We start from the raw sequence: 22,181 nt of genomic DNA, 5'->3' as shown, positions 1-22,181 counted from the left end.
TCGGTGCTTCTCCCCCGCGGGCACAAGAGCAAAGCCTGTCTCTCTCTGCCTGGGCCTCGTCTGTGGTTTATAAAGTCGAGTAAAGGGACCGGGGCATGTAGAACCCGCGGCCACCCTGGGGTCTTCTGGTAACGGCAGGTTCTGCTGTCAGGGATGTTTGGCACTGTGAATCGCTTGTATTTTCTCCCAGGCGAGGAGTTAAGGTCATCTGGTGGCCTTAAGAAAGCAAAAAGTCGCCGAATTACATACCGGCCTGTCTGGGGTGGGAAAAGCTTGCTTCCTGTTGGTACTTTAAATCGAGTTTTTCCCCATCCTGGAACCATGTCTGAACTTTTAGAGAGCTATTGGGCCTTCTTTTTTCTGTCTGACAGCTGTCTTTCTAACGTGTGAGCTTTGGTCTGCGAGTGGGTGACGCTTGTAAATCGGTGCCCCGTTTGGGCAGGAAAGTCTGTTCAGACTCGGAGTGTGCGATCAGATGAGGCTGATCTCGTTTTACAGACGGAGGGGCACGTCTGCTGGTTGCTGTTTATGTGGTACACAGTAGTGCTGGGGTGTCCCCGGATCGGGGAGCCCTCCGCCGGTGGTGGCCAGGCCTTGATGTTCGTCAAGGGGGAGGGGAGGGGAGCCCTGGCTACAGGCAGGAGCTGCAGGAAAGCCTGATTTTCCCAGGACAGCTGTGCGTCTTATCCAGTCACTCAGGCCTTTCAGAGGAAGCAGTTTCAGGTTACAGAAAACACATCCCGGCGATCTTTCCTGGGAATGAGGGCGCCTGCCCTGGGCAGTGAGTGCTCTTCAGGTGCAGAATTCAGCTCTTGAGAGGGGAGTGTCCTGGGGACAGTGTTGGGGAGGGGAGCTCCCCTGGCTGGCTTCTGGTTTCACCTCTCGGTGTTTGAGTGTGGACTCCAGACATATCCTTGGGGGAGCTGCAAACCTCAGGGTGTGCGGAGATGGGGTGAGGAGGGGATGGTGGGGGCCGTGCATGTGGAGATGGGGTCTGGAGGGAGATGGTGGGGTGTGTGTGGAGATGGGTGAGGAGGGGATGGGGTGAGGAGGGGATGGGGTGAGGAGAGACGTGATGGTTGGGGGTATGAGGGCTGTGGCGGGGGTGGTGAGGGTGTGTGGGCCTGGAGGGCATGTGGAGATGGACTCGGTGCTTCACACACGTGCACTTGCAGCTTGGTGCAGCCGTGCTGGGTTCAGGGCCACAGGAACGTATGCAGTGTGGCTGTCGTGTTTTAGGGGTGAGGCTCTCCTCTTCCTGCAGAGCCCTCTTCCTATCCAGCCCTTACTTGTGGACGTCCGGGCCAAGCGCACGCTGAGCAGCCCTCAGGCCCCCAGCTTGTCCTCCGTGGCGGCCCTCAGCGCGTGTCCCAAGCCCACGAGAACCCCGCCCGGCTGTGCCGCCGCCCCGTCCAAGCTGGGTGCTGGCCTCCATCCCCGGGACTGAATCTGGGGCGCAGCAGGCCCTGGGATGGGCTCCCCCGCCCCCCTCCTCCATCCCTGGTCCTGGTCCCGCTCTCACCCATCCAGCTTCCCTGTGGGCCCTTCAGGTGGATGCAGGGGCCCCACGGAGGGGAGACCCTGGTGCCGTGACAGTCCAGGCTCCCCACGGAGGGGAGACCCTGGTGCCGTGACAGTCCAGGCTCCCCTCCCCTCCCTGTGCTGACAGCCTAACCTGCAGACTCTGCCCGTGTCAGGCCCCGGGGGGTCACATCATTGTGCAGGGTGCCCCTGAGTGTGCCCCCTTGGTCTGCACTCCTGGGACCCGGGGGTCAGACGTGGTCCCCACGGTCCTGGAGCCCATGGACTTGGGCCCTTGGGCTGCTCCCCAGCTCCACACCCCAGCCCTGCTTCCTGGCTCCGTGGGCCGCACAGTCCTCTCCCCAGGGGCGCACATGTTCTCATCTGTTTGTGTGTCCATCAGTGGGCCCTTTGAAGTCCTAGTTGGCCCTCCCCAGCCTCTCCAGCCTGTGCGGAGGGTTCCTAGGCTTGGAGGAGGAGAGGCTCCGGCCTGCAGGGCCTCCCAGTCTGGTGCTGCCCTCCGCTGGGTGCCTCTGCCGCCTGTGTCCCCACACCCGGGTCTCTGCTCCATTGGGGCCCTTGCCGGCTGCGCCCTGCGTGCTGCCCCGCCCCCGGCCCTGCTCCGCTCGCCCTGCGCCCCTCCTGGGTGCTTAGACCCATGGTCATCCCCGCCGGCCCAGCGCGCGCCCTCTGTCCGCGGAGACGCCGACCGGCTGAGGACGCGCTAGAAGCCGTGCCGGGAGGGGGCGCCGGGCTGCTCCCGAAGGCGGGCACTGTCCCCGTGTGGCCGCTCCCGCCGCACAGGGGCGCCTCGCTCTCCACGAGGCCGTGTCTTGTCCTGTTCGCGGCTGCGCGTGTCCCGAGGGCCGCTGGCGTCTCTGGTCTCCGCAGTCGCCATCAGGGAGCGCGGGTGTCCGCACCGCGACAGAAGTTGCCTCCGGCAGCAGGTGCCGTGCTGACGGCCGACAGGGAGGCCTGGGGCGGGGGCGGGGCGAGGCCGGCGCCCCTGCTCTGTGGGCTGCTTAGGGGGCCCAGCCCCACTTGGGAGTCCTCTGTGTGTGTGCGTGTCTCTTTCTCACCCACACAGATGCACGGCTGTGCCCCTTCCGCCTTCGTCGCGGACGTCCAGCCGGCCGCACCGAGCTCAGGGCGCCGTCCTCCGCCGCTTCTCTCCGGCCCTGGGGAGCCCCGCTCGGCCGGACGCGGCCCCTGCGGCGCCCTGTGTGCTGGCGAAGGGCGCCTGTCCCGCAGCTGTGCCGGCCGCGCTATTTATGGCCCAGAGATAACTCTGTAAATCTCCCGTGTCCGCACCCGGCGCTTCTGTTTTCCCGTCGCCTGGCCCTGCCTGCCTGCGCCGCACTTCCCTGCTCCGGGGCTTGGTGGGCGCTGAGGCCACGCCGGGGCAGCGGTCAGCTCAGGGTCGGCGGCGCCGCCCGTGGTGGGCCCCAGCGCGGTGTCCCGACCTCTCTCTGGAAGTCCAGGCCCCCAGCCCACTCTGGGCGTGAACACAGCGGTGCCTGCCTTCTTCCCATCGCTGTTGGCTGCTGTATCTCTTTCCACTTAAGTTTCAGCTGTTGTGTCCTGAGACCTTATGCGTATGTCTTATAAATAAACCTTTGTTGTTGTTGTTGTTTGATCTTCCTGTTTTTTAAAGTTAACTTGATGTGAGTTTACTTTTGGCTGTGCTGGGTTGCTGCGCGAACTTTTCTCTAGTTTTGGTGACCGGGGGCTGCTCTCTGCCTGAGATGTGCAGCCTTCTCGTGGCGGTGGATTCTCCTGTTGCAGGGCATGGGCTCTCGGGGCAGCTGGGGAGTCGGGCTCAGTAGCTGTGGCTCCCGGGCTCTGGAGCGCAGGCTCAGTAGTGGTGGCGCACGGGCTCAGTTGTTCTTCAGCATGTGCGATCTTCCCCGGCCAGGCATTGAACCCACCTCTCCTGCGTTGGCAGGTGGGTTCTTGACCACTGAGCCACCAGGCAGGGCCTCCGACCTTTGTATTTTTAACTGGAACGTTTAGTTCACTTACATGACGTTGAGTCTATTCTGGTTTGTTTTGTGTTTCTCTGCGTGCTCTCCTTTGCCTGTTTCCCTTTGGAGTGCTTCCCACCAGGTCACTGCTCAGCTGACAGGGTCATTTTTGTAGGAACTGAGTTAATCCATATCTTTATCATCCAACTCAAAACTCTCACACACTTCCATTCTATCTCCCTTGCGTTTTATGCTGTCATCTTCTTGGGAGTTTTCAGAAAGAAGTAAAATGGTGTTCTTATGACTGATTTCTCTGGTGGATGCGTGTGGAGTTAGCCAGGTAGGCACTGCTCTCCCCCCGCACCCTGTCTTGTAGTTCAGATTTTCCATCTGGGGGCGCTTTGCTCCCCACTGACGTGCACGCCTCAGCGTCGCCTGGGCCAGCTGTCTGTTGCACGCTCACTTTGGCTTTCTGTTCTCTTTGGGTCGTTAAAACATCTCAGTGTTCACGTCACGTGACAGCCACCTCCTCACAGGTAGAAGGGGACAAGGTGTGCACTGTCTTCCTCTGGCTTCTAGAATCTGTTGTTTCTGTTGAGAGTTGGATGGAGCCCCGGTTGTTTGCTTCTTTGAAGATTTCCCCTCATCTGTCTTGCTTCCCATGCCTGGGCTGCATTTAAGCACCTGCTGGCTGCCTTTGGGTCTTCGGGTTTTGTCCTCCTGTGTCCAGGTGTGGGTTTCTTTCTGTGATCCTGTTGGGGGCTCACGGGCTCCAGAGCTCTCTGACAGAAGGGTGTGTCATGAGTCCTGATGACCCCGTGACCTGGGGTGACAGGGCCTCTGAAGGGGGTGGGGTCTGAGGGGAGGCTGTCCTGGGTCCTGATGATCCCATGACTTGGGGTGACAGGGCCTCTGAAGGGAGTGGGGTCTGATGGGAGGCTGTCCTGGGGTGACAGAGGCCCTGTTGCTGTGTCCCTCCCTGGATGCAACCCCTCCCAGCCCCCCGGCCCTGGAAGGGCTGGTGGGCCACTGCGCCCGCCCACAGGCCACCTGATGAGGCACCGGGTGGACACCCCACACCACCAAGTGGTAGGTGTGTTGGGAGATGCTTGGCTGACGTCAGCTGTGGCTGAAAGCGTGCTGTTGGCTCCTGTGTGGTGCTCGCTGCTGCCCGTCCTGGGAGGCAGAGCCCTGGGGCCGTGTGTTTCCTGAGGGCTGTGCTGGCTGGGGCTGAAACCTCCACGGGGCAGGGCAGGTGTGGGCACAAGCGGTCACAGGTGCAACCTGCCACCAAGGGGACAGGCCGCCACGCCTCCCTTGACCTCCCGCAAGACACGGGGCAGGTTCTCTCAGTAGCCTGGGCGGTAAGCTGGCTTCTCCAGGGGCTCACAGATGAAGCAGGATGAGGGAGGCGGGGCACTGTGGACCAGGCCAGTGGTCACATGTGCCGTTGCCTGTGGGCTGCGTGCCCTCCTGTGTCTGCAGTCAGCCCGTAGTGATGGTCTGGGTGCCCCGTCCACAGTGGGTGAACTGGGCTTGGGGCGGTGGGGGGAGACATGAATCAGACCTGCCTCCGATGATGAAAATAGAGGGAGGAAGTGCCCACATGCCCAGGCCCTCACTGAATGTGGGTCCCGAGGAGGTGCCCACGTGCCCAGGCCCTCACTGAGTTGCATCCCCAGGAGGTGCCCACGTGCCCAGGCCCTCACTCTTGTCTTCCTCAGGTCCAGACGAGGAAGGAGGAGCCCCTGCCGCCCGCCGCGAGCCGGAGCATCCCCACCTTCTACTTCCCCCGCGGCCGCCCGCAGGACACGGTAAACATAGACGCCGTCATCACCAAGATCGAGAGGACCTTCGCCCAGTTCCCGCATGAAAGGGCCACCATAGAGGACATGGGCCGCGTGGCCAAGGTGGGTGTCCCCGCGGGCACGTGGGGGGTCCTTCTTCAGGCATGGGCGGGCCCAAGGCTCGGCTTCTGCGTCCGCTGTCTGCCGTCCTTGGAGCCTGAGGCACAGAGGACGTGCTGAGCTCTGTCCTCGCTGTTGGAGGACACGGACGGCCTGCGTGCTGTTCCCCAGGGCCTCGTGATCTTGGAGGGACCGTCCCCACGGGCTCAGCTCAGGCCTTCCCGTGTGTCTCCCGTCCAAGGGATGCGTGTCCACAGTCCACACACCGCGTGTGTGACTATAGACTGACCCTGAGTGTGACCAAAGTGCTCATCGCAGAGAGTGCGGTTCTGGCTCCTCCGTGTGGACGCCCAGTCGTTTTGGTGTCTGCACCGTCTCCTACAGGAACGCGACACGGTGTCCTCGGCCGTCCCTAGTGGCTGGGTGGCTGTTGTAAGGGGCCCGGGCTCCCTGTGGTCCCTTGCTGTCTCACTCTGTGTGTGTGTCCGTCACTCAGTCGTGTCCGACTGTTTATGACCCCGTGGACCGCAGCCCTCCAGGCTCCTCCGTCCGTGGGATTCTCCAGGCAAGAATACTGGAGCTGGTTGCCATTTCCTTCTCCAGGGCATCACCCTGTGTCAGGGATCGAACCCGTGTCTCCTGCATTGGGAGGCTTGCTGGACAGAGGACAGGCCCCTGCTTCACGTCAGTCAGAGGCCCCAGGTTGCCTGCCGGTGTTGTGCCCACATGTGGGGTCCGCATGCTCCCAGCAGCCCAACTCTCGCTGTCATCGACAGCTGTGGGTGGGCACCTCCCACGTGTTTGATCTCCCAGGGGTCACGCTGCCTGCCGCGCAGGCTGCTTGTGAGTTACACGTTGGTTCTTCAGGGCAGTGCCCAGCCTCTCTCCTTTGTCTCCAGTGCTGCGGGCGCCTTCTCTTTTCTCTGTGTCCCCTCCTCTCCCCTGCCCCTCCGCCTGCCCTCCTCCCCTCCTCTCCTCTCCCCCTCCCCTCCTCTCTGCCTCCCTTCTCTCCCCCATCACCCCTGCCGCTCCTGTAAGATCTCTTCCTCTTGGCCCCGGCTGCTAACTCTCTGTCTGCTGTGCACGTCCTGAAAAGCTCTGCTGGACTGTGTGCTGAGTGACTCCACGTGCTCCTTTCTGCCTTCAGCTTTTAGGGGTTGCCTTTTTCTCTTTTTCTAAAACCTTTCTTGAGATGGAATCCATGTGCACCACAATTCACCATTTAAAGTGTACAGCTCAGCCGTCAGTGTATTCACAGGGTTGTGCAGCCTTCTCTACAGTGAGCTCTTACCACCCGAGAAAGAAACCTTGTACCCCGTGGTTGCCATCGCGCCTCCTCTTCCCCTGCATCCCTAGGAAACCACGAGTCTGCCTCCAGTGTCTGTGGATTTGCCTCTTTCTGACTCTTTGTATAAACGGAAGCACCCACTGTCTGTCCTTCTGTGCCCGCTTCTCTCACTGAGCACCCTGTGTTCAGGGTCCATCCACGCTGTAGCCTATGTCAGAGCTTCCCCTCTCTTCAGTCACTGAGTTGTCTTCCAGTGTGTGCACGGGCCACATGCTGTTTATCCATTCATCCGTCCATCCATCCATCACCCATCCATCCATCCATCCATCCATCCATTATCTATCCATCACCCATCCATCCATCCATCCATCCACCCATTGTCTATCCATCCATCCATCCACCCACCCACCTACCCATCCATTCATCATCCATCCATCATCCATCCATCCATCCATCATCCATCCATCCATCATCCATCATCCATCCATCCATCCACCCACCCACCCACCCATCCATCTGTCCATCCATCCATTTATCCATCTGTCATCTATCCATCCATCCGTCCACCCACCCATCCATCCACCCATCTATCCATGATCCATCCATCCACCCATCCATCCATGCATCCATCCATTCATCCATCCATCATCTATCCATCCATCCTTCCACCCATCCATCCATCCACCCACTCACCCATCCATCCATCCATCATCCATCCATCTATCAATCTACCTATCCATCCACCCATCTATCCACCTGTCAGTCCATCCACCCACCTGTCTACCCACCCAACCATGCATCCATCATCCATCCATCCATACACCCACTTATCCATCCATCTGTCCATCTAACCATCTCTGCATCATCCATCCATTCATTACCCAACCACGCATCTATTCAGTCATCCATGCATCCACCCACCCACACACACACTTGTCCATTTATCCATCTGTCCATCCATCCACCCCCCTGCCCATCCATCCATGTACCCACCCACTCCCCTCCCCCAGTCCCTGGCAACCATGAATCCACTTCCTGTCTCCATGGATTTGCCTGTTTTGGACGTTTCCTATCAATGAAATCACACTCTGTGTGTCCTTCTGTGCTTGCACTTCTCACTGAGCGTCGTGTGTTCAGGGTCCATCCACACTGTGGCCTGTGTCAGAGCTGCCCTCCTTTTACTGTTCCTTTCCGTGCTTCCCCTTCAGGAACACACGGGTGGCTCTGCCCTTCACGGGCACTCGGGCTGCTGTGCCCTTCAGGAACACTTGGGCGGCTGTGCCCTTCAGGAGCACTCGGGCGGCTCTGGCCTTTGGCTCTTGTGAGCGATGGTGCTGTGGGCTCTCCTGTGCTGCAGGTCTGTGCAGGTGGATGCGTTTGCATTTCTCTTGGGTCGAGGCCCAGGGAGTGGAATGGTGGCCTCAGACAGTGGCGCTGTTTGCCTTTCTGAGGAACCTCAGGACTCTTTGCCACAGTTCCCACCTGCGCCGTGCGAGGGCTCCAGCGTGTTCACGTTTCTTCCAGCACTCCCTGTCTCTCTGGTTGAGGACCGGCCCTCCCGGTGTGAGGGCAGCACTGCCTCCCTGTGGTTTTGAACTGCATTTCCTTCCTGACTACAGGCTTCCCCGGTAGCTCAGATGGTAAAGAGCCCAGAAGACCTGGGTCAGGCAGATCCCCTGCAGAAAGGAATGGCAACCCATTCCAGTATTCTGGCTTGGAGAATCCCCTGGACAGAGGAGCCTGGCGGGCTACAGTCCCTGTGATCACAAAGACTCAGATACGGCTGAAGCGACTACCGCTTTCCTCTCTGCCTGATGTTGAGACTGTTCGTGTGCTTGTGAGCCGTTTCTATGTATTCTTTCCGACAGTGTGTCTTCAGATCCTTTGACTGTTTTTCAGTTGAGGTGTTTGTCATTTTATTGTTGACTCATAAGCATTCTTTGTAGTCCAGATACAATCCCTTATCGGATATATATGCTATGTAAATATTTTGTCCCACTTTCTGGGTGTTTTTTTTCACCTTTTTAAAAATTGAATTAGAGTTGATTTACAGTGTTGTTGGAGAAGGCAATGGCACCCCACGCCAGTACTCCTGCCTGGAAAATCCCATGGATGGAGGAGCCTGGTAGGCTGCAGTCCATGGGGTCGCTGAGGGTCGGACACGACTAAGCGACTTCACGTTCACTTTTCACTTTCATGCATTGGAGAAGGAAATGGCAACCCACTCCAGTGTTCTTGCCTGGAGAGTCCCAGGGACGGGGGAGCCTGGTGGGCTGCCGTCTGTGGGGTCGCACAGAGTCGGACACGACTGAAGCGACTTAGCAGCAGCAGCACAATGTTGTGGTAACTCTGCTGTACAACAACGTGCGCTGTACAGATACGCACATCCTTTTCCACTATGGTTTATCACAGGATATCGGACGCACTTCCCTCTGCTGTGTAGTAGGACGTTGTTGTGTATCCATCATGTATATATAACAGTTTGCATCTGTTGATCGCAAACTCCCTGTCCATCCCTCTCCAGCCACACCCCCTGCCCCGTCCCAGCAGCCCCAAGTCTGATCTCTGTGCTGTGAGTCTTTCTGTTTCTCAGATAAGTTCGTTTGTGCCGTATTTCACACCCTTATACAAATGATATCATTAGGTGTTGTCTTTCTCTGTCTGACTGACTTCACTCAGTACGATCACCTCTAGGTCCATCCATGTTGCTGCAAATGGCATCGTGTTACTCTTTTTGTGGCCTAGTAGTGTTCCATCGTATCTGTACCACTTCTTTATCTGTTCATCTGTGGATGAACATTTAGGTTGCTTCCGTGTCTTGGCTGTTGTAAATAATGCTGCCCTGAACACGGGTGCGTGTATCTTTTTGAATTAGAATTTTTTCTGGGTATATGCCCAGGAGTGGGATTGCTGGATTATATGGCAGTTCTGTTCTTAGTTTTTTGAGGAAACTCCAAACTTTTTCACAGTGACTGCACCGATTTACGTTCTTCCCAACACTGTAGGAGGGTTCCTGTCTCTGTACACCCTCTCCAGCATTTGTTATTTGTAGACCTTTTCAGTGATGTCCATTCTGAGCAGTGTGAGGTGGTACCTCATCGTAGTTTTGATTTGCATTTCTCTAATAATTACCGGTGTTGAGCATATTTTTCTGTGTCCGTTGGCCATCTGTGTGTCTTCTTTGGAGAAATGTCTGTTTAGACGTTTGGCCCGTTTTTCGATTGTTGTGTTGTTGTTGAGTTGTATGAGCTATGCGTACATTTTGCAAATCAATCCTTTGTGAGTCACATCGTTTGCAAATATTTTGTCCTGTTCTGTGGGTTGTCTTTTGTTCCTTTGCTGAGCAAAAGCTTGTAAGCTTGATTAGGTCCTGTTTGTTTATTTTTGCTTTTATTCCCGTTGCCTTGGGAGACAGACCTAAGAAAACGTGTTGTGCTGTGTTCTCTCCTAGGGGTTGTGTGGCCGCGTGTCTTACGTTTACGTCCTTAAGCCACTTTGAGTTTTTTTGTGTGTGGCGTGAGGGTGTGTTCTAACTTCACGGATTTGTATGCATCTCTCCACCTCTCCCAGCACCACTTGCTGAAGCGTTTGTCTTCTTTTCTCCATTGTATATTCCTGCCTCCTGGTCAGAGCATGACTGACGATAGTTGTGGGTTTATTTCTGGAGTCTCTGTTGCAGCCCCTGATCTGGGTGTCTGTTCCTGTGTCAGCACCACAGTGTTTTCAAGGCGGGAGGAGAAGGGGCTGACAGAGGATGAGATGGCTGCATGGCATCACCGACTCCATGAACAGGAATCTGAGCAAACTCTGGGAGATGGTGGACGACAGGGAACCGTGGCGTGCTGCGGTCCGTGAGGCCGCAGAGTCGGATACGACTGAGCTGCTGAGCAGCGATAACAGCGACACACACTGCTTTGCTGCCTCTGGCTCTGCAGCACTGTCTGAGGCCTGGGGCCTTTACGCCTGCTGCCTCGTTCTTTCTCTTTAGGATGGCTGTGGCAATTCTGGGTCTTTTGTGATTCCATATCAAGTTTAGGATTGCTTGTTCCAGTTCTGTGAAAAATGCCATGGCTAATTTGATAGGGATCACATTAAATCTGTAGATTGCTTGGATAGAATGGTTGTTTTAAGCATATTAATTTTTCCAATCCAGGAGCATGGACTATTTCTCTGTTTCTTTGAATCATCTTTAATTTATTGATTAATGATTTTTTTAGTTTCTCAGCATGTAACTCTCTCACCTCCTTGGTTGGCTTTATTTTTTTGGATACAGTTTTAAAAAGAATTTCTTTTTTACTTTCCCTTTCTGCTATTTCATTATTAGTGTGAAGAAATGCAACTGATTTCTATATGTTAGTCCTATATCTTGCTGTCTTGCTGAATTCATTTATCAGTTCCAGAGTTGTTGTGTGTGGAGTCTCTAGGGTTTCCTATTTATGGTATCATATCATCTGCCTATAGTGATAGTTTACCACTTGCCTTCCAATTTGGATACCATTTATTTTCTAATTTATGTATTTTTAATTGAAGGATAATGGCAGTATTGTGTTGGTTTTTGCCATCCATCAACGTGGATCAGCCATAGGTATACATATGTGCTTGAGCCTCCGTCTCATCTCCCACCCCATCCCACCGCTCCGGGTCCAGTTTGAACACCTTTTATATCTTTTCCTTGTCTGATTGCTCTGGCTGGGACTTGCAGTCCTGTGCTGAATAGAAATGGTGAGATTGGACATCCTTGTCTTGTTCCCAAAAGGGAAGGCTTTCGACTTTTCACGTTGAGGACAGTACTGGCTGTGGCCTGGTCATAGATAGCTTTTGTTATGTTGAGATGTGTTGACTCTGCACTCACTTTGGTGAGAGTGTCTGTCATGAATGGATGTTGAACAGCACTTTTGGACTTGGTTGACACAGTGTGTCTCATTGATTGATTGGCGTATGTCGAACCATCCTTGTGCACTTGGGGTGAATCCTGCTTGGTCATGGTGTATGATCTTTTTTATGTGTTGTTGGATTCGGTTTGCCAGTATTTTGTTGATAATTTTTGCATCTGTATTTATCAAAGATGTTGGCCTGTAATTTTCTTTTTCGGTAGTGTTGGTTTTGGTATTTGGGTGATGTTTGCTTGTCTTTGAGAGTATTCCCTCCTCTTCAATCTTCGAAGCAGTTTGAGAAGGATCAGTAAGAGTTCTTCTTTGTGTGTTTCTAGATTTAGCTGGTGAAACCATCTGGTAGTGGGTTTTTGTTTGTACAGAGCTTTCTGATGGCAGATTCTATTTCACTTCCAATGGTCTCTTTGTTCGAGTTACTGTTTCTTTGAGATTCCGTTTTGGGGGCTGTGTGTTCCTGGAAAGCTGTCCTTTTCTTCTCGGTTGTTGGATTGCTTGGCACATAAGTCTTCACACTGTTCTCTTACAGATTTCTTGTATTTCTGTGATATTTGTTGATATTTTTCCTTTTTCATTTCTTATTTTCTTTGGATTTGCTCTCTCTTCTTGGTGAGCCTGGTCAAAGGTTGGTCAATTTTGTGTACTCTTTCAGAGAATCAGTTCTTGGTCTATTGTATTTTTTTTATCTCTATCTTATTTATTTATTTTCTGTCAATGGTAATAGTAACAGATTTTATTTTCTTGGACTCCAAAATCACTGTGGACAGTGAGTGCAGCCTTGAAATTAAAAGACGCCTGCTCCTTGGAAGAAAAACAAAGACAAACCTAGACAGCGAATTAAAACACAGACACGCTACTTTGCCGACAAAAGTCCGTCTAGACAAAGCTTTGGTTTTCCTGGTAGTCCTGTATGGATGTGAGTTGGACCATAAAGAAGGCTGAGCACCGAAGAATTGATGCTTTTGAACTGTGGTGTTGGAGAAGACTCTTGAGAGTCCCTTGAACAGCAAGGGGATCAAAGCAGTGAATACTAAAGGAAATCAGTCCTGAATACTCACTGGAAGGACTGATGCTGAAGGTGAAACTCCAATCCTTTGGCTACCTGATGCGAATAGCCGACTCATTAGAAAAGATCTTGATGCTGGGAGTGATTGAGGGCGGGAGGAGAAGGGGACGACAGAGGATGAGATGGTTGGATGGCATCACAGACTCACTGGACATGAACTTGGGCAAACTCTGGGAGATAGTGAAGGACAGGAAAGCCTGCAGTTCATGGGATCGCAGAGTTGGACGTGACTGGGCAACTGAACAACAAAGAGTTGATTTACAGTGTGTGTGAGCAGAGGGAGTCAGGCATCCTTAGACAGGCATCCACTCTTTTTCAGATTCTTTTCCCATTTGATTATCACACAGTACTGAGTAGAGTCCCTGTGCTACGTACAGTAGGTCCTTGTCGATTGTCTGTTTTATATATCAGCAGTGTGTATGTGTTACTCCCAAGCCCCTGTTTTATCCCTTCCCCTTTGGGTCCTTGTTGATTCTCTATTGTATATATCAGCAGTGTGTGTATGGAGGAGGAAAGGGCAGCCCACTCCAGTGGTCTTGCCTGGAGAATCCCAGGGACGGCGGAGCCTGGTGGGCTGCCGCCTATGGGGTCGCACGGAGTCGGACATGACTGAAGCGAATTAGCAGCAGCCGCAGCAGCAGTCAGTTATGTTGAATGTCTTTTCACGTGCTTTTGGCCATCTGTACTGTCTTCTTTGGAGAAATGCCTGTTCAGCTCTGCTGACCATCTTATTTCATGTTTCTTCTTTATTTGACTGGGCCATGTTGTGCCATGTGGGTGAAGCTCTCTGGTGGTAGTAAAGCCACTCGTTCATTCGTGTCCAGCCCCACGCAATCCCATGGACTGTAGCCAGCCAGGCTCCTCTGTCCATGGAAGTTTCCAGGCAAGAATACTGCAGTGGGTTTCCATTTCATTCTCCAGAGCTCTTCTGACCATATTTTGATTGGATTTAAAAAATATATGTATTTATTTATTTGGGGCTTCCAGGATGGCGCTAGTGGTAAAGAATCCGCCTTCAGTGCAGGAGACTGGGTTTGATCAGCGAGTCGGGAAGATCCCATGGAGTAGGGTTTGGCAGCCCACTCCAGTATTCTTGCCTGGGAAATCCCACGGACAGAGGAGTCTGGTGGGCTGTGGTCCATGGGGTCGCAAAGAGTTGGACACAACTGAAGCGATGTGTTTGTTTATTTGGCTGTACACGACTGAAGTGACTGAGCGCACGTTTGTTATTTCCTCGGTCATACTGGGTCTTGGTTGAAGCATCAGGATCTTTGATACTGGTGGACTGAGGCGCTAGTGTCAGCACGTGGGATCCAGTTTCCTGATCAGGGAGTAATCCCAGGCCGCCTTTGGGAACATGGAGTCTTAGCCACTGGCTCAGCGGGGAAGTCCCTTGGGTTGTTTTTTCGTATTGAACTGTTTGTATATACAAACAGGAGCTCTTTGTACAAGCACAAGCTATTAGTATATTTTGTAGATCAATTGCTTGTTGGTTGCATCGTTTGCAAACATTTTCTCCCATTCTGTCTTTTCATTTTGTTTATGGTTTCCTTTGCTGTGCAAACGCTTGTATGTTTCATCAGATCCCGTTTGTTTATTTTTTGTTTTTGTTTCTATTACTCTGAGAGTTAGGTCCAGAAAGGTATTTTGTGATTGATGTCAGAGAGTGTTCTGCCTGTGTTTTCCTCTAGGAGTTTTGTAGTGTCGGGTCTCATGTTTAGCTCTTTCATCCATTTGGAGTTTTCTTTTGTGTATGCTGTTAGGGTGTGTTCTGCTTTCCTTCTTTGGCCTGTAACTCTCCAGTTTTCCCGGCACCACGTATTGAAAAGGCTGCCTTCTGCATCCTGCGTTCTTGCCCCCGTGTCATAGATTATTGATCCTAGGTGCGTGGGTCTCTCTCTCGGCTCTCTGTCTTGTCCCATCCTGTCTGTCTGGGCTTTCTGTCTGGCGCGTGGGTCTCTCTCTGGGCTCTCTGTCTTGCTCCATCGTGTCTTCGTCTGTTTTATGCCAGTCCCACACTGTTTTCACGTCATAGTACCGCACTTTTTGACATCACTGACTCAGTGGACACGAGTTTGCGTAAGCTCCGGGGGATGGTGAAGGACAGGGAGGCCTGGCGTGCTGCAGGCCACGAGGTCGCAAAGAGTCGGGCAGGACTGAGCGACTGAACAACAACAAATACAATTTTGAGTACTGTAGCTTTCTAGTCTAAAGCCATGACTCCTCCAGCTCAGTTTTTTCTCAAGATTGCTTTGGCTATTTGGGGTCTTTTATGTCTCCATACAGATTTTTAAAGTTTTTGTTCTAGTTCTGTGAAAAATGTCACCAGTTAATTTGATAGCAGTTGCACCGAATCTGTAGATTACCTTGGGCTGTAGAGTCATTTTGACAATATTCTTCTAATACAAGAATGTCAGATCTGTATGTGTGGCCATTTTTATTTGTAGGGTTATTTATTTCTGATTCATTTTGACTAGTCTAGAGATTCACTTCTCTTTTTTCAGATAAGCGTCCGTCAGCTTCGTAGAGTACTTCAGTTTTTTGCTTACCTGTTTCATCAGTCTCTGCTCACATCTTTATTGTTTTCTTACACATTTGTCTATTGTCAGTTTTTCTTAGATTCTTGAATCAAACAATTAATTTTGTTTTTCAGTCAGATTTATTGAGATATAATGGGCACAGAGTAAAATTTCCCCACCGTAAGTACACAGTTTTCCACAGTGTCAGTGTCTGCCCCTGGGATCCATCTCTTCACTGTTATAGATAGTGCTGCTGTGAACGCTGGGGGCATGAATCTTTGAATTTCAGTTTTCATCTTTTCCAGATAACATGGTCAGGAGTGGGGCTGTTGGATAACACGGTGATTCAATTTTTGGATTTATATAGGGAGCGCTATAGGCTTCCCAGGTGGCTCGGTGGTAAAGAACCCGCCTGCCAGTGCAGGAGACGTGGGTTAGATCCCTGGGTTGGCAGGATGCCCTGAAGCAGGCAACGGCAGCCCTCCTCAGTATTCTTGCCCGGAGGCTTCCATGGACAGAGGAGTCCAGCAGGCTACAGTCCATGGGGTTGCGCAGAGTCAGACATGAGTTAGTGACTGAATAACAGAGGGGACACCAGGATGTCTCACGCGCCCCCTCTTGCTCCAGGTCCCCTCCCCGTGTTGCTGACCAGGCTTCCTGGACTCCTTGATCGGTGGTCGGGCCCGAGGGCCTGGCTGGGGCGTGTGCCCCCACCTTGGCAGGGCTGTGTGCAGGGGTCAGTGGGGCAGGATGGGCCTCTGCTCCCAGCTCCCCAGAAGGGCCGCTGGGCTGGCCTTTGTGTCTTGGCAGCAGTGCTCCGCCCCTCTGCTGCGTGCAGTTCTTTGTAGCCCCGTATGGTCTCTCTGTGTCTGCTCCTCCAGACGGCCTTTGTCCCGGGCCCCACGCACCCTACTCCCGGGCCTTCTGCTGCCGTTGTTTCGCTTGGTCAAGAATGTCACGGGGGACCCGTGGGGGCTGTCTCTGGTTTCTGGGCACACCTGTGGTATTTGTCCCCAGCGTTTACTGCCGAGTGGCCTCCTGTGCGCGCGTGTCCCTCGGTGTGTGTTTACCGGTGCGTGAATGTTTGGGCCTTCCCAGTGCCGTCTCGTGCATAGAACCGCTGTTTACGTTTGTGTTCCCAGGATTCCAGCGAAGGCTCTGCATCTACCTGAGGTAAGGAATGCCTGTTGAATTGGTGGGTCATCTGCTGGCAGTATGTTTAATTTAACATGAAGTACAAGGCCATCTTCCGGTGTGCCTGTCTTGGGCACGTATAGCGAGCAATGAGACGCCGGCTCTTGGTGTCTGCGGTTTTCAGCCTCACTGGGGTGTGTGTGTGTGCGTGTGTGCATGATGAGGTCACACTGGGATGTGTGGGTGTCTGTTTGTGTGTGTGCTGAGGTCATACTGGCGTGTCTGTGTGTGTGTGTCTGTGTGCTGAGGTCACACTGGTGTGTGTGTGTGTGTGTGTCTTTGTGTGCTGAGGTCACACTGGGGTGTGTGTCTTTGTGTGCTGAGGTCACACTGGGGTGTGTGTGTGTGTCTTTGTATGCTGAGGTCACACTGGGATGTGTGAGTGCTGTGTGTGTGTGTGTGCGTGCTGAGGTCACACTGGCGTGTCTGTGTGCTGAGGTCAGACTGGGGTGTGTGTGTGTGCACGCTGAGATCACACTGGGGTGTGTGTGTGCGCATGCTGAGGTCACATTGGGGGGGTGTGTGTGCACGCTGAGGTCACACTGGGGGGATGTGTGTGTGCACGCTGAGGTCACACTGGGATGTGTGTGTGTGTCTGTGTGTGTGTGTCTGGGTGCTGAAGTCGCTTACTCTAGCTTCTCGTCTCGTTTCTGTAACGGCTAGGTTCAGTCTCTGATGGTGTATGTGTTTCTTGTCGGCATCTTTCCCTTTTTTGGGCGCTGTCTTGGGGACAATGACGTGAGCTGAGCAGTAGGTATTTACTGTGGACAGCTTCATCCCCTTTGGGGGTGTGCGTGTCTCCGTGAAACTGTCCACCCGTCAGATCAGAAGCGTTCTGGCAAACCCCCAACTCACTATCGGTCCAGCCCAGTCCAGCCAGGCCCCCCTGGGCACTTTCTGTCACTGGATTGGTTAGTTCAGTAGCACCTCACCTGTGTAGAATCACAGCGGGCACTTGTTCTGGCTGCACAGTTCTAATGACGCACAGCACTGAGCATCTGTGTGCGTACCATTTGTGTCATTTATACCTTGTTTGACGCCATGTGTGTTCAGATCGTTTGCCCGTCAAGCACCCAGTGTTCCTTAGTGTTGAGGTCCACGTGTCTTGTGTGTTCTCCAGATGCGAGCACTGGTCAGAGGTCCTTGTCCCAGCGGTTTTTCCAGTCTTCCCTTGCCTTTCCACTCTTCTGTCAGCCTCTGGAATTACAGATGGTTTTAGTTTACATCCTGCCTGGTCCTCAGATTCTTTATTTTGTGGTTTACGTATTTCTGTCCTTGATAGAAAGTGTAGGCCATGAGCATTTTCTCTTGTGTTTTCCTCTGTAAGTTGGGGTGGTAAACTCTTCTGTTCAGGTACGAACTGTGCTCGTAGCGGGGTGATTGCCTGCATGGGGCAGGAAGAAGGGGCACTTCTGCACATGGTGCCGAGCGGCTTCTCACCCGTTCAGCAGCCCCCTCCTCCAACACCCACTTGCCTTGGCACCTTCTGCAGCCATGTAGGAGTCGCGCCCTGGACGCTCTTGCATGTGGGCAACGGGTCATCTCTAGAGCCGGGCAGGGCGATCCTACCCCAGGATCCGGACACTCCTGGCCCCTGCCTACCCCACCACCATCCTCACTGTGGTGCTCTGTTCTCTCCTCAGTGCTGACCCCTCCCCGTGCTCACTATGGTGCTCACTCCTCAGTGCTGACCCCTCCTTGTGCTCACTGTGGTGCTCCCTCCTCAGTGCTGACCCCTCCCCATGCTCACTGTGGTGCTCCCTACTCAGCGCTGACCCCTCCCCGTGCTCACTGTGGTGCTCTCCCCTCATCTGTGCTGACCCCTCCCCGTGCTCACTGTGGTGCTCTCCCCTCATCTGTGCTGACCCCTCCCCGTGCTCACTGTGGAGCTCCCTGCTCAGTGCTGACCCCTCTCCGTCCTCACTGTGGTGCTCCGTCCTCAGTGCTTACCCTTCCCATCTTCACTGTGGTGCTCCCTCCTCAGTGCTGACCCCTCTCCATGCTTACTGTGGTGCTCCCTCCTCAGCACTGACCCCTCCTCGTCCTCACTGTGGTGCTCCCTCTTCAGCGCTGACCCCTCCCCATGCTCACTGTGGTGCTCCCTCCTCAGTGCTGACCCTCCCCGTCCTCACTGTGGTGCTCCCTCCTCAGTGCTGACCCTTCCTGTCCTCACTGCATGTCTTCCCTGCTCTCACACTCTCCCCATGGCTGTGGCCGGGTCTCTGTGGATGCAGACTGGGGCTGCGGGAACAGCGTCAGGCTGCCCGGCCTCGTGTGCTGATTGGGTTTGTGAGATGCTGGCTGGGATGCGCACTGGTGCTGCGGGAACAGCCTTGGTGCAGGGCACCCCCTCCCTGGTCGCCGGTGGGAGCCACAAGTCCTCTTGTGGCCAGTGTCTGGGTCTGCTCTCAAGATCGTCACGCGGTCGTGTCTGCTGGGATCTGCTTACGTGTTTCCTCCACGTCTCCCTCTGCAGTCCTGACCCCGTTCATGCTCTTTGCTTGCGGGGCCCATCAGTGCACAGCTCGTGGGCCTGAGGGGGGTCACCCTGAGCCGTTCACTGAGCTGTTTGCCTTTTTTCTGTTGTTCTTGTTCAGTCGGTCAGGGCTGTCTGACTTTGCAACCCCATGGAATATAGCCCGCCAGGTTCCTCTGTCCGTGGGATTCTCCAGGCAGGGATGGTAGAGTGGATTCCCGTTTCTCTCTCCATGGGATCTTACTCCAGGAGTCGAACCTGGGTCTGGGGGGAGTGTTCCCATCTATTTTGGACTCTGCTGGTTTTGCCCGCATGAGTTGGGTGTCTGCAGGACTGTTGGTAAAGGTGTTCACGTCTGCTGGTGTCTGTCCCAGGATTTGACCAAAGTGTTGAGGGCGAAACTTAAGCCCATCTGCAGTCTTGCCACCAGGAAATAAAGCAGTCAGAGCGTCTCCGTTGTTTCCATTCCTCTTCAATGCCTTCTGTTGTTGTTCAGTCGTTCAGTCACGTCCGACTGTTTGTGACCCCATGGACTGCAGTATGTCTTCCCTGTCCATCCCCAACCCCAGAGTTTGCTCAAACCCACGTCCATCGAGTCGGTGATGCCATCCAACCATCTCATCCTCTGTCGTCCCCTTCTCCTCCCGCCTTCAGTCTTTGCCAGCATCAGGGTCTTGAAAGCTGTGACTCTGAGCGATGTGGTCACTGTGACCCCTGAGATGTGCGGTGTTGCAGAAGCGTCCTTGTGTCCCGAGTATTTCACGGTCTCCTCTGTCATTTATGCTCTCCTCATGGGTCATGAGATGCTGAGACTCTGGCGTTAGGGGTGTGTTCACCTCCCCTGTCCCGGTTGCTGACTGTCAGGCTCTGGTCGGGGGACGAGGTGCACAGCGCATCCTCAGGAGCAGTGTCTGTGTCCCCATCACCCGTGTGACTGAGGGCGAGGGGCTGCCGTGTCCTTAGAGACACGCTGGGCTGTGTGGGGCGCGCCGTCTGCACACAGCGGCTCTCCCTGCCTCGTTGGGGTCGGGCCGCCGTGGGGGCCAGGACGAGCTCACCCATGTCCCTGCCCCTCCCGCAGGCCTGTGGCTGCCCGCTCTACTGGAAAGGACCGCTCTTCTGCAGTGCTGGCGGTGAGCGCACCGGCTCTGTGTCTGTCCACAAGTTCGTCGCCATGTGGAGAAAGTGAGTCCCGAGAGGGGGGTGTCCCCAGCTGTCCCCCACCCTGGCTGGTACTCCTGTGGCCGGGACCGTCACTCTGGGGGAGACCTGCCTGCGGGTCCCGGCAGCTAGGACAGTCACATCTGGGGGTTCCCGGCGGCCGGGACGGTCACGTCTAGGGGAGACTGTGCCTGGGGCTCCCGGCACAGCTGCCATGTACCTCCTGGGGCCCGAGTCTGGGCAGGGGCCTGTGGACGCGCAGGGGGTCAGTGGGGGTGTGCTCTGTCGCTCAGGGTCCTGCAGAACTGTCATGATGACGCCGCCAAATTCGTGCACCTGCTCGTGAGCCCCGGCTGCAGCTACCTGGTGCAGGAGGACTTCGTGCCCTTCCTGCAGGTGCGTGCCCGCCGCCCACTCCGTGCCCCTCTCCCGTGTGTCCTGCTGTGCACTGCACATGCCGCCGTCCATGTGTCACTGCCTTGCGCAGTGCACACCCCCATCTGCACCTGCCCACCACACGCATGTCCTGTCTCTGCTGCACCCCCCCCCCCCCCGCTTCACAGGCGCATCCCTATTCTACACCTGCGTGTGGGAGCCTGGCTCTCTGCCCCTGGGGGCCGCCTCTGCTGTCTGGGAGCCTGGCTCTGTGCCCTCGGGGGGCCGCCTCCACGGGCTGGCCCCGTGCAGCCCCTCAGGGGCCGTATGAGCAGTGGGATGGAGTGGACAGCTCCACCCCTGAGCCTGGGCGCCTGGACTCAGACGGGCACCGGGCCGTTCAGTGCCAGGCTGTCACAGACCGGGTCAGGGTTTGCAGGATGCTCATTCCAAATGCCTTTCTGCTTCCTTTAGCACAGTTTGTTCAGGACTTCATGCTCCATTTTCTGGAGGAGAATTTAAAGTGATGGTTGGCTACCTGTACGTTCCACTTAAAACATGGAACAGGCAAAGTTAGGCAGAGGGCGTGAGTGAGAGCCGTTTAAAGGGCTCCCGGGACTCTAGTCCTTCATCACACAAGGACGTGTCACATGCTCCTTCTCAGAGTGTGGGGTGCCCTTACACGCTGGTGTGTGCGTGTTCATATGTGTCAGGTCACCCTTGGTCGTGAGAGGCCGTGACAGCCACCTCCGCTCAGAGCTCCGTCCTTCCTCAGACACGGCCCGACAGTACAGTCTTGCTCTGACGTGATTTCATATACCTGTGTGTTCGAGGGGACTCCACGGGGGCGGCTCCGGGCCTGCCTGTGCGACCCTGGGGTTCTGGTGGACACATGGGTTCTCGGCCCTGGGGACTGTGGGCGGTCCCGTGGCGTGTCCCAGGGCTGGGTGCTGTCCCCCTGCAGGACGTGGTGAACACGCATCCCGGCCTGGCGTTCCTGAAGGAGGCGGCCGAGTTCCATTCCCGCTACATCACCACGGTGAGTGCAGTGTCCGTGGCCCTCACTCCCGACTCTGTCACCAGGCTCAGGTGTCTGTGGTCCTTTTCTCTGGGGCTCGGGAGAGGTGAGCAGTGTGGCCCACATGGGCCCCACGCAGGGCATGTCGCCGAGCCCCAGGGTCGGATGGGGCGCAGGTCCTGGCAGGTGAGGGCATGTCCAGAGACCCTACCCTCTACCTCCCGGGCAGCAGGGTTTCAGGTTCTGAGCATCAGGCCCGGGTGCTCTGCGTGGGGCGTGGGCCCCGCCTGGGGACACGGACCTGCAGCCCAGGCCCCGCCCCTGCCCTGGGCCGGGGTCACCTGGGGGGAAGGGCTCTTGCCCACACACATGGCCTGGCTCTCGGTGCAGGTGGGTGGTGGGCAGCCCCTGGAAACACGGGCTGGGAGCACTCTTGTCCTGCAGCACAGAGTGCACACGTGTGGGTGGGGCGGACACGCAGTGGGAGGGGACGCGGGCGGGGCGGGGTGGGGGTGTGGGCACCTGTGCAGCTCCTGTGCCCGTGGTTCCCAGGCCCGCCTCACGCATACACCGTGCCACTCTGCTCCCTGACTAGCAGTGACCGTCCAAGCTGAGGCTGCTTCCAGCCACACTGACCGCGGGCCGGAGACACTGCTGCATGCCGAGGGCTCCTAAACACACAGGGGACGGGGTGGCGGCTGTCCTAGGGGACGGGACAGCCTACAGCGGGGTGGGTAGGGGCCGTCTCACAGGAGCAGGGGAGGGGACATCGTGGATGGGGACAGAGAGAGGGCGCCCTGGGT

The 22,181-nt window shown here is 55.2% G+C and overlaps 2 protein-coding genes across 7 annotated transcripts in view; both read left to right on the top strand.

The window, feature by feature from the left end:
• The window catches only part of KCNMB2 (potassium calcium-activated channel subfamily M regulatory beta subunit 2), a 513,346-nt gene that overhangs the window by 273,710 nt on the left and 217,455 nt on the right, over nucleotides 1-22,181 (top strand). The gene's annotated exons all lie outside the window — the stretch shown is intronic.
• Nucleotides 1-22,181, top strand: part of LOC100298789 (serine/threonine-protein phosphatase 2A regulatory subunit B'' subunit beta) — a 40,959-nt gene that overhangs the window by 10,288 nt on the left and 8,490 nt on the right. For both annotated transcript variants that reach the window (XM_024995404.2, XM_024995403.2), the window contains 4 exons: nucleotides 5,210-5,395; nucleotides 19,906-20,009; nucleotides 20,279-20,381; nucleotides 21,325-21,399. In XM_024995404.2, coding sequence (XP_024851172.1) covers nucleotides 5,210-5,395; nucleotides 19,906-20,009; nucleotides 20,279-20,381; nucleotides 21,325-21,399 — 468 coding nt within the window. The remainder of the gene's footprint in view (nucleotides 1-5,209; nucleotides 5,396-19,905; nucleotides 20,010-20,278; nucleotides 20,382-21,324; nucleotides 21,400-22,181) is intronic.

Source organism: Bos taurus, chromosome 1 (genome assembly GCF_002263795.3).
Source record: "Bos taurus isolate L1 Dominette 01449 registration number 42190680 breed Hereford chromosome 1, ARS-UCD2.0, whole genome shotgun sequence".
In the NCBI taxonomy this organism is placed as follows: Eukaryota; Metazoa; Chordata; class Mammalia; order Artiodactyla; family Bovidae; genus Bos; species Bos taurus.
This window is presented reverse-complemented; position numbering and strand designations above follow the sequence as displayed.